This window comes from Mytilus edulis, chromosome 7, assembly GCF_963676685.1.
Source record: "Mytilus edulis chromosome 7, xbMytEdul2.2, whole genome shotgun sequence".
In the NCBI taxonomy this organism is placed as follows: Eukaryota; Metazoa; Mollusca; class Bivalvia; order Mytilida; family Mytilidae; genus Mytilus; species Mytilus edulis.
The window spans coordinates 3563917-3576520 of NC_092350.1; the positions used below are offsets into that span (position 1 = coordinate 3563917).

General features: G+C 31.4%; 1 protein-coding gene across 3 annotated transcripts in view; it reads right to left on the minus strand.

The window, feature by feature from the left end:
- The window catches only part of LOC139529750 (syndetin-like), a 39959-nt gene that overhangs the window by 21894 nt on the left and 5461 nt on the right, over positions 1-12604 (minus strand). The window contains exons 4-14 of one of the 3 annotated variants that reach the window (XM_071325624.1): positions 12414-12485; positions 11044-11168; positions 10428-10545; positions 9883-9918; positions 9387-9469; positions 8856-8997; positions 6824-6844; positions 5552-5692; positions 5215-5344; positions 3878-4058; positions 355-453 (exon numbers count right to left, since the gene is read on the minus strand). In XM_071325624.1, the coding sequence (XP_071181725.1) occupies positions 355-453; positions 3878-4058; positions 5215-5344; positions 5552-5692; positions 6824-6844; positions 8856-8997; positions 9387-9469; positions 9883-9918; positions 10428-10545; positions 11044-11168; positions 12414-12485 (1148 nt within the window). Of the gene's footprint in view, positions 1-354; positions 454-3877; positions 4059-5214; positions 5345-5551; positions 5693-6823; positions 6845-7841; positions 7887-8855; positions 8998-9386; positions 9470-9882; positions 9919-10427; positions 10546-11043; positions 11169-12413; positions 12486-12604 lie in introns of all 3 variants that reach the window. The other 2 variants (XM_071325623.1, XM_071325625.1) reach the window with 2 other exon arrangements.

The window sequence follows — 12604 nt, forward strand, 5'->3', positions numbered from 1 at the left end:
ACTCTAGAACAGTTAATCTTGGATTTCAAATGTTTGGCTTTGAGTGTTCCTGATGAAGGTAAATCTAGAAAAGCGCTTCGGACGCATTGAAATTATTAAACGTGTTGTTCTCAATTTTTTAAAGTGATGCCACCAAAAATTAAACTTTGAACTGTATTTTGTGGTAATAAGTATATTGTATAGGTTTCCTTAACATTTAGTTGATGCAAACTTAAGTCAAAACCAGAAAACAACTTATCCAGACATATGTACTCACAAAGGGACGGACAGGCGTACAAGGGTAGAATTTCATACCCCTACGCTAAGGTGGGGGCATAAAAAATCCTTACTTAGATACATTGATAAGTTTATTACCTGTGATGATTTTTAAAATAATTAAGACTTTGCTGTTTTAGAGAATCTTGTAAGCCATCAGATTTGCTCCCACAGAATTCTTCACCAATCTCAATCATTCTGAAAATACATAATAAAATTGAGAATAGAAATGGGGAATGCGTCAAAGAGACAACAAGCCATCCAAACAGCAGAAAACTAGTTAGATTTGCCTTCCATTATATAATCCAAACAAATATTTTTTTTCATTATCAGGCTAATTTATGTCGAGAATAGCGAAAACTTTATTATTCAAATTTATGGACTTTATGGATTTATTATTCTCCGCTAAATAGTATTTTACTCTGCTAATTGTCTTTAGATATTTTCTCCGTCCTTTTGTGATTTTGACTCCGGTAATTGTATTATACTGTAAAATTATCAGGCACTTCATGTGAATTTCATGCAACCGGTTTTATATTTGACTATATAAGCAATTTCAAATTATCATTGTATTATTCTTGATACGTATGTTGATGTTCAAGTGTCGTATTAAATATGAAAAAGGATTACTTGTTATTATGTTTCCGATGTTACTGTAAAACAACTATCTACACAACAATTTATATAGCTTACTATGTGGTATCAGTTTTGCTCATTGTTGAAGGCCATAAGTTGATCTATAGTTCTAAGTCATTTGTTCTCTAGTGTACAATTGTCACGTTGTCAATCATACCACATCTGTTTATCTTTATATTCTGAGCAAGTTTTTCAAGTAGCTGATATTAACGCTAGGATAGAGTTAATTTTCTTCCATAAAGTTTTTTTCTTTTAGTGAAACCTTCCAACCAAAGAAATTCCAACAGTATTTCCCCAATCCCAATTGACCCTGCAAAAATTGTCCTACTCATAAAATTTATTGTCAAAACTAAGTCAAATATAATTTTATTCATTTCAAATTTTCTGGCTTGCCAGATTGACCGATATTGTTCAAGATTTTTGGAAAAATAAAATTATTTCCCTACCTACCTACCTAAATGTACCTACCTACACCTGGCTTGGCAGGGTCAGGATTGGGGAAACAAACAATATATTAATTTAGGCCTTAGTGACTCTGTTGTCAAAGTTTACAAATGGTTCAAATCACTTTTCCTCTACCTGTATTAACAAAACGACATTATGATCACATATATACAATACTATACAAGGGGAAATGAAATATAAGTTTAACACACAATTTCATATTAGGTATCTAGAGGCTCTAAAGAGCCTGTGTCGCTCACCTTGGTCTATGTGCATATTAAACAAAGGACACAAATGGATTCATGACAAAATTGTATTTTGGTGATGGTGATGTGTTTGAAGTTCTTACTTTACTGAACGATTTTGCTTCTTACAATTATATCTATAATGAACTTTGCCCATTAGTAACAGAGAACTATATTTGGTAAAAATTTACATAAATTTACCAAATTAATGAAAATTGTTAAAAATTGACTATAAAGGGCAATAACTCCTTAAGGGGTCAATTGACCATTTAGGTCATGTTGACTTATTTGTAGATCTTACTTTGCTGAACATTATTGCTGTTTACAGTTTATCGCTATCTATAATAGTATTCAAGATAACCAAAAACGGCAAAATTTCTTTAAAAATTACCAATTGGAGGGCAGCAACCCAACAACCAGTTGTCCAATTCATCAGAAAAATTCAGGGCAGATAGATATTGACTTGATTAACAATTAAACTTCTTGTCAGATTTGCTCTAGATGCTTTGGTTTCATAGTTATAAGCCAAAAACTGCATTTTACCCCTATGTTCTATTTTTAGCCGTGGCGGCCATCTTGGTTGAATGGCCAGGTCATCGGACACATTTTTCAAACTAGATACCCCAAAGATGATTGTGGCCTAGTAGTTTCAGTGGAGATTTTGTAAAAGATTACTTAGATTTATGAAAAATGGTTAAAGATTGACTATAAAGGGCAATAACTCCTAAAGGGGTCAACTGACCATTTTGATCATGTTGACTTATTTGTAGATCTTCCTTTGCTGAACATTATTGCTGTTTACAATTCATCTCTATCTATAATAGTATTCAAGATAATAACCAAAAACAGCAAAATTTCCTCAAAATTACCAATTCAGGGGCAGCAACCCAACAACCGATTGACCGATTCATCTGAAAATTTCAGGGCAGATAGATCTTGACCTGATAAACATTTTTATCCCATGTCAGATTTCCTCAAAATGCTTTGGTTTTGAGTTATAAGCCAAAAACTGCATTTTACCCCTATGTTCTATTTTTAGCGGTGGCGGCCATCTTGGTTGGTTGACCAGGTCACGCCACACATTTTTTAAACAAGATACCCCAAAGATGATTGTGGCCAAGTTTGGATTAATTTGGCCCAGTAGTTTCAGAGGAGAAGATTTTTGTAAAAGATTACTTTAATTTACGAAAAATGGTTAAAAATTGACTATAAAGGGCAATAACTCCTAAACGGGTCAACTGACCATTTTGGTCATCTTGACTTATTTGTAGATCTTACTTTGCTGAACATTATTGCTGTTTACAGTTTATCTCTATCTATAATAATATTCAAGATAATAACCAAAAACAGCAAAATTTCCTCAAAATTACCAATTCAGGGGCAGCAACCCAACAACCGATTGACCGATTCATCTGAAAATTTCAGGGCAGATAGATCTTGACCTGATAAACATTTTTATCCCACGTCAGATTTCCTCAAAATGCTTTGGTTTTTGAGTTATAAGCCAAAAACTGCATTTTACCCCTTTGTTCTATTTTTAGCCGTGGCGGCCATCTTGGTTGGTTGACCAGGTCACGCCACACATTTTTTAAACTAGATACCCCAAAGATGATTGTGGCCAAGTTTGGATTAATTTGGCCCAGTAGTTTCAGAGGAGAAGATTTTTGTAAAAGATTACTTTAATTAACGAAAAATGGTTAAAAATTGACTATAAAGGGCAATAACTCCTAAACGGGTCAACTGACCATTTTGGTCATGTTGACTTATTTGTAGATCGTACTTTGCTGAACATTATTGCTGTTTACAGTTTATCTCTATCTATAATAATATTCAAGATAATAACCAAAAACAGCAAAATTTCCTCAAAATTACCAATTCAGGGGCAGCAACCCAACAACCGATTGACCGATTCATCTGAAAATTTCAGGGGAGATAGATCTTGACCTGATAAACATTTTTACCCCATGTCAGATTTGCTCTAAATGCTTTGGTTTTTGAGTTATAAGCCAAAAACTGCATTTTACCCCTATGTTCTATTTTTAGCCATGGCGGCCATCTTGGTCGGTTGACCGGGTCACGCCACACATTTTTTAAACTAGATACCCCAATGATGATTGTGGCCAAGTTTGGTTTGATTTGGCCCAGTAGTTTCAGAGGAGAAGATTTTTGTAAAAGTTAACGACGACGGACGACGGACGACGACGACGGACGCCGGACGCCAAGTGATGAGAAAAGCTCACTTGGCCCTTCGGGCCAGGTGAGCTAAAAACTTCATTACAAATCTTTTTTTAGCTTACCTATGAATGATATCTAAAACTCTAATGAACTCTTCTAATTTAAAATGTGACAGATCAGTGCCAAGGACAAATAGTTTGACCTTCTGTTGGACGTCCATCCATATTCTGGTCAGCCCATGGTCCAGTTTCTGTTTGATGTATTTCTTATTGAATGCTATTTCTTCTGTTCCTTCCTCTGTTTCTACATAATACATAAAATTCAAAGATTGAAGGAAACTTTAGAAAAGAGTTTTAGACAAACCAAATTTACAAGTGTGATTTTCAATTTTAAGACAGTTTTGAGGCACAGTTCATGTTTATCAATCCTATTTTAACCACCTTCCTACTTCCCTATTTAACTTTAAATGCAGGAAAGAAATATGTAGAGATACATTTCTCTAGTAAGACTTATTTGGCTTTTTTCCATGTACATTAAGACATGCTCATTGTTAATTTCTGAGTCATTTGATCTCTTGTGGTGTAATACCATCAAATCATTGTACGTTACATCTGGTTGCATATGAAAACAGGTTGAAAATAAAAAATTCCCTTGAATTTGACTGTTGTAGATAATCAATCCTTCATTTTATTGCAGTAAAACATTTCTGGGTCATAAACATATATCTTGGGTATTTCAAAGCACCATTATTTTTTTATTTAGGGTTACTATAGAATAATTTGGAAACTTGAGATTACATGGTTACTAAAGCTTGTACACAGGTTAAATAAGGGGAAAAATTGATTGGTTAACATCCAGTGATGGTAATTTTCTTATATGTAATGAAATGTCATGTGATTTTTTTCTATAGTAATGGATAGGATAAAACTTCACTCATTACAAATATTTTTTCAATTGGAACAAAGATACATTCTGCACATTTTTTTTGAAAAGTGAAAATTTAACAAAGACTAATAGCTATAGGGGACAATAAATGCTGGTATTACACCTTGTGAAGAGTTGTCTCATTTACAATCATACCACATCTTTTTTTATATACAGAACAAGAACAGACTTTTCTACATTGAACTGAATTTCAGTTGATTTTGTCCTCCTTCACATCTAACAAATATAAACATCTGTGAATTCATTTAAATATATTATCAATTAATGACTAATTGTTTTATGAACCTTATGGTTTGTAATTTTAGCGGCTCTTTATAGCTTGGTCTTCAGTGTGGATCAAGGCTCCGTGTTGAAGGCAGTACCTTGACCTATGATGGTTTACTTTTATAAATTGTGATTTGGATGGAGAGTTGTCTGATTGGCACTCATACCACATCTTCTTATATCTTCTTACCTATGAATCACTACCCACTTATTGAACCATGTGTATCTATGTAGAAACCATTAAACCTACCATCTTTATCTTGTACATTGATATCATTCTGTTCATGCCACTGCATTGTCTTAAAATAACTTTTCATCACTTCCCATAATGCTTTGCATAAGTCAATCAAACATGGCGTAAAACTGTCCTGAGTTACATTCTGTGGAAGAAAAAAAGGCATTTTCACACTGTTTCCTTGAATGATCTTTGGGGACACATACATACTTGTAACCAAAAGAAAAGATTGGTCAAAAGCTTTTAACATTGTAAAGATCAAGTTTCTGAGACTAAACTAATTAATAAAGTAAGAAAATATTTCATTTTGAAATTTATATCCTAAAAAAAGTCTTATATACTGGTACTTTACCTTACATAAATCTGTATACTGTCTCTTATGGAAGTTAGAATTAGTGGTCCCTGAACACAGTTCTACATAGCCTAACACTATAGTAAAGGCTGTATTATGTATAGCACTGGTAAAATGCATATGAAGTTGGTCCATGGCTGTCTGTAAAAGAAATTCAGAGTTGAATTTAATACCAGATCATGTTTACAACTTATTCCTTTTTGTAACCTGATATGTTATTTCTAAATGTAGATTTAAAATTACTTTGAAGCTAATCACCTAACTGTCATAGTTTTTTAATTTGATACATCTAGTTTTTATCATGCACATTTTTAGCGAAATACTTTAAGATCTTTCTGGAAAATATTCCTATACACATACAATAAATTCTTTTGATCAAATATGGGGGAAATGAGTGCCAAGGTATAAATGTATATATATATAAAAAAAGAAAGCATTTTTTATAATGAAATTGTCAATTAATTGGTTAATCATAAGAATGCACTTTTAATCTTACTAATATTGTTATTTTTTTCTGTTTCTTTTTTTTAATGTCCAGCTGTTTGCAGTATCAGAAGTTACTTGTTGTATTGCCATAGTTTCAAAACTATATGCAAATATACTTTACAAAATACCAATAAGAACCAGCACAGTCTTTTATGAAGAGCATGCTAGATTATTTCTATTTATTAATTGACTTTCTAATCAGTACTTAAAAAGAGTACATTTTGTAATTTTCTTTTCTTGAATAGTTATGCCTTATATTCAAATATTTATAGGTGGATATGGGAGGGCGTATAAACTAAATGGAAATAGATATATAAAAGATACCATGATGGTCAGTTTCTATATAATAATGGCGAGGCCTCTGGTTTATAATTGATCAAATTCAAAAATGCATTTACTTATATGTTTGCAGGTTGTAAACTCTAAACAGAGTATAAAAGAAGTATATTAAACCAGAATAAAAATCAATTCAAACTGAGATTATATACAGAGAAAAGATAAAAATCCTTTGTCAATAGCTATACTTTGAACAACAATCTTGAAATGTCTAAAATGAAGGCATGCCTACAAAAAATAAACATTATCTTAAAAGTTCCACTTTATAAAGATCAAAGAATTTCAAATCTATATTTTAAAACTATAAGAATGTAATCTTAAGGAGAAAGGTTATCTTAGAAAGACTTCTGGGAAATTAAGTTATAATTAGAAAACATGGCTGAGATACATCTGGAAAATAGTTATATTTAGAAAACATGGCTGAGAGACATGCCATAAGCACCTACTTACTTTGCCAGATAATTTTTTACACTAGAAAATTTAAAATCTTATTAATTATTTACAACATTAGACAGCATACTGATCACCTTTTGTCAGATCACATCAATAAATATACATGTGATATTAAATGTCAAGATACACACTATATTTCTTTTTCATGATAGTGAAAAAAGTTAGTTAAAATATATAGAAATTCATTTGTATATTCCTTAACATATTCTATAGAAAGGAATATATAGATGTATGTAGAATGGTAAAACATTATCAGTTTTGAGTTAGATGTAGTAAGGAAGATATTCCTATTTGTTCAGATTTATGAAGTCAAATATTCAAACTCTGTATAAAAGTTTTGATATAGATATAAGAGTATAATGAAGACTTCTTATTAAACATGTTAAAGGAAAACATATTATTTCATAGATCAGCTTGCGTATTACATCATAAATATCTAGACCCCTAGTATTTTTTCTCTATTCAACTACTACTATTGGGATCTCACACTATAGGTAAAGAAAATCAAAAAGATGTCAGTAAACTATACCATTAAACAAGAAAACTCAAAGAAGGTTAGCACTCTGTACTATATAACACAAAAACTCAAAGTATGTGAGTACACTGTACTATATAACATGAAACTCAAATTATGTGAGTACACTGTACCAAATAAACCAAAAACTCAAAATATGTGAGTACACTGCACTATATAACACCAAAACTTATAATATGTGAATACACTGCACTATATAACACCAAAACTTATAATATGTGAATACACTGTATTAAACCATATGAAATATGAAAGTATGAATACAGAAAAACATATTGTATGTGAGTACACTGTATTATACCATATGGAAAGCTCAAAGAATATGAATACACTGTATTATACCGGAAGAAAACTCAAAGAATGTGAGTAGATAGTGTCGTATAACAGAATAGATATTTCTGATTAGTTAATATCAGTTATGTGAGTGAAAGCAACTCAGATTAACTATGTAACACATGTTTATAAATACAGAGGTCATACTTGCAAACTGACTTGAGTTACTCGGATATAAGTATACTCGTAGAGCTGAGGGAATAAATTTACATGTGCATGCAACAAACATTTAATTAGTTCACAAAGAGTGATGTCTTAGGCAATATATCAATTACACATTTATGAATATCACTAAAAACACTCAACTATAACATGTCATTTTAGTATCACTACAAACACTCAACTATAACATGTCATTTTAGTATCACTACAAACACTCAACTATAACATGTCATTTTAGTATCACTACAAACACTCAACTATCACATTTCATTTTAATACATGTACCAGTGGAGTAGCACCAGTGTAGCATGTGATAAGAAATTATTTAAAAAACTTTTTTTTTCATTGAAAATTTCACTATAATAGTTCAGCTTATGGGGGTTGTTGCCTCCCCCTCTCCCTCCACAACCTCTGCTTACAATTTCTTTTCCAGTGGCTATGCCACTATATACTCTTTTCAGACAGACATAAAGGCTTTAACATGATCAGACTAATATATGTGTTTTGGTAGTATGAATTGTCATTATGCATATGTTTACCAGGAATTATAGCCCATTAAACACCAAAGCAATATGACATAAACATATTATTGTCATAAATTTGTATGTTACATTTACAGCAGAACATTAGACACCTAGCTATCAATCAATCATTCATCTACAAATATCAAATGCAGATTAATTTACAACCATGCCTTCACTTTTATTTTTCTTTTCTTGCTTATCCTACCATTTTCTTTTTTCTTTTTGTTAATTAGTGTGCATTCTTTAACATGGAAAAGCACTGTGTTATGTTTGATGTAGGTTAACTATTAGATTCTAAAAATAACTACAACTATGAAGAGGTTTTAGACGTATTGACCATTACATTATCTAACCTTTTTAAAGAATGACAAAAGACAATTCTTCTTTAGATGTTAAACCAAACATCTTAAATTCTACTGAAATGACCAGACCACCAAGGTCATTGTAAGAATCCTCTGTATTATTAGTAAGTTACCTGAGTTTTGTTAAGGAGTCTGTAAGCTTTCTGTACTTTCTCATAATGTACGACATCAAAATTACTACATGTTTTAGACAGAGCTACATCTAACTGTTCCTCTATCATAACTAAGGTATCCTGTAACTTGGAATTTAGTTCACTGAAATTATAAATAAATGTTATATATAATGCTGTTTTACTTTCAACGACATGCTTTTTCTTCATGCAACTACAGTTTAAACCCTTTTTAATTTCCTAATCTACAAAAAATAACAGTGAATGTACACAATTCATCTGTTTTTAACTTGCTCTTTTAGAATTTTCTTTATGTCGTGTTCATGATACCATTTTGTTTTGAATAAATTCAAGTAATAAATCAGCAGATAATATTTCATTCCATATTTTCTCATCAATGTTCACACTGAAGTATCAGTGGGAAGTGAACAGAATGGCCTATATGTACGTTTGGTATCAATTCAAGCAAAACTGAAAGAGTAAACATCTCTTAACATTCCAATATGGCACCACAGACACAACTGAGTTTCTTACCTGATACATTTAAAATGTCTATAAGTACTAGCTGCTTGCTGACATTCCAGACACAACTGTATGGCACCACAGTAATCTTCTTCCTAAAATATAATAACAGTATTATTAAACCATTTATTATTATTTGTTGGATACCAGTTTTCCTGGATTTTGTGGATATAGGAGAACCACAGATTGATTGTTCAACAAGTATTAATTTTCTATAACCTTGTATGTAAACTTTGGGGAAACATCAAATCATATTTCTATGAAAATATTTTTTATGTATCCAACAGAATTGGTACTGAGTATTTCATAATCAGCTAAATCAGGTTTGGATATCATATTCCAACTCATTTCACAGTAAAACATCCTTTATTTAGATGCAATCTGTTATTTCTCATTTTTATCATCTCAACATATACCCCACATTCCCTTTAATTCATATGTTGATGACACCCGCAAAATTAAATTAAAATATTTATTCCACAGAGATTTTGTTTTTCTAATTACTAACCTCTAACATTTCCCTCAATCTCAGATCTGTTCTTTGCTAAAAATAAATAAAAATTGACGAATAATTCATAATTATGTATAAAGTGTGTTTAGAACTGAAGTCAGTAGATGGAAAAATACCAAAACAATAAGCCATTGTAAAATGTCACTTTGCAAACTACAGAAATAATCTATGCATAAAGCAATCAAATATATATCAGGGGAGATAACTCACTTATTTCAAAACTATTGTATAAACATATGTTTCCTAAGTTTAAAAGGCAGAATTGAATTGTTACTTTAACAGAGTAAAGAAATGAGCGGGCCTTGTAATCAAATGCCAAGACATGAATAAAAAAAATGCAACCATAATCTAAAATTTACATCGAACCAAATATCAGTCCTTTTTTTTTTAAATGGCTAGTATGAGTAAGTTTATACATGACCTTCTGCTGTTGTCTGCTCTATGGTTGGGTTGTTGTGTCTTTGACACATTCCCCATTTTTCATTTTCAATTTTATGTGTATGTTTGTATGCATCTTTATATTTACTATTCAAAAGGATTACCAGAGTTTTAATTGTCCTGAGTGACTTTAGAAGACCTGTAAGTTGTTGCCTTTTTCTGACGTTGGCCAACATCTTCAGACTGGCAGATGTAAATACTTGTCTGGCATCCGACAGATTTCTATAAATAAACAAAAAAGCTAAATCTACATAAATATTAACAACTTTTCTCTAAAATTCTCCTACATATTTTATTTTTCAATCATTCAATTATGCACCATTTTTGGTTAAATCTCTTTTCCTTTAATAAACATAATAAAATCAGAATCAAGTGAATTAGTTCCATTCTCTTACAGACTTTAATATTCAGTTGGTTCTATTATTGTTGTGGGTAATAATTTACAAGCATTGAAGAATTTTTTTTTCATACATCTGGATACAAATCCATAAGAAAGTTGTGTTTTATTGAAAACCAAGTCAATTAGTACCACATGTACCTCAACTGTCACATCATGAATATCCTTTGTATGGTTATTTTTTCACATCTAGCAAATACTTTTAAATTAGTATCTTTGTCAAATTCTAGCATCCCTTCAGGAGTATTAACTTTCTTTGCTCAAACTATTTTCCAGATTTAAGAACTACCAAGGGAAAATCAGTCAAACCATATATATTTTACCTTCTGCCATTGGCACATATAACACTAGCTAACTGAAGAGTCTTCTCAAGTTCCATAACTCTTTGTAATTCTCTAGCATAAGCAGGGTGGTTCTGTAGGACAAGGTCAGAAACTTTCTTTGATACCTAAAAAAGAAAACATCAAACTGATGAACTTCTGAATCATTTAGCAGGAAATCCTTATGTAACCGTAAACATTATTAGACTCTACAATGAGATGTAACATCTATAATACTAAAATTACGAGGTCCAATTTGTCAGCCGTCATCACGTGAAAACGACAAATCAAAGAATTCAACTTTATATACAACTTATATAGTACAAAGGTGTAGATTAAAAATTACACCACTCCAGGCCCTTTTGTTTTCCACGTAATTAATATTGCCAATAATTAAGAAGTTCCGGGTCGAGTCCGATACTGATACCTATAGTATAATCACCTGTTACTTATTACCTTATCTGTACGTTCCGCATCTGACAGGGGCACCACCAAACAGTGTATGCAGGATTAATATGCTATATACACGGGTCATAATCACAGGGTTGACACTACTAAATTGTCAAATTGTTACCTTTTGTAGTATTTTAATCAGTAAGACTTTCTAAGATAACAATACGAATACTAAAAATCTGGACTAAAAATAAAGGGTATAGGTACAGTTTTCAATTTGTTAGCGGGCATGAGTGACGTGAAATAGCGAATCAAAGAATTCAACTTAATTTATAACTAATATAGGACAATGCTGTTGATTAAAAAATACTCCATTCCAGGACCTTTTGTTTTCCAAATAATTAGTATTAGTCATGACCAATAATTGATAAGTTCCACTTCGACGGGTTCAAACAGAAAGATTTGAAAGCAGAGAAAACTGTGGATCTTATAATCGGCATGATTTTATCAGATGACAATACTAATACTAAAGTAAGGCTTGCGCATAGTTATATACTTTAATTCAGTCACGGACCCGCGATGTCACGGGTGTGTTCTAGTTGTATATATTTTTAAGATGTAATATTTTAACATGTCAAGGAAAATTTAGAAATATGAAAAACTTGAACAAGAATCTCAAATACTTAACATATCCCATTTAATTGATATTGAATAATATACTCCACTCCCTTCAAAATGAATAGTATCCCATTAAAAATAATCATCTCCCCTTAAGGTCAAAATATCTTTTGTACAGTTCTTTTTTTCACATCCAGTTAATACTCTGGTTTTATTTAAATGTAAAATCTTCACTAAAATACAGCACATACTGCAGGAGTGCTCACTAACATTACTGCAAACTATTTTATTAATTAAAAGTAACTAACAAGGGGAGATAATATACAAGGGGAGACAATATACATTTTAATTAGTTTACATACCACATTGAGCTGTTTTCTAAGTCTGTTTCTGTCTGCATCTATATCCTGCAAATCTAATACTTCTGGAAGTTTCTAAATATAAAAAAAACCCACACATTTCTTTTACTTGACTTGTGGTATTTGACATATTTCTATCATATAACGGTCTCTTTGACCTAAGAGCCTATGGTATAGTTTATTAAATCAGAACA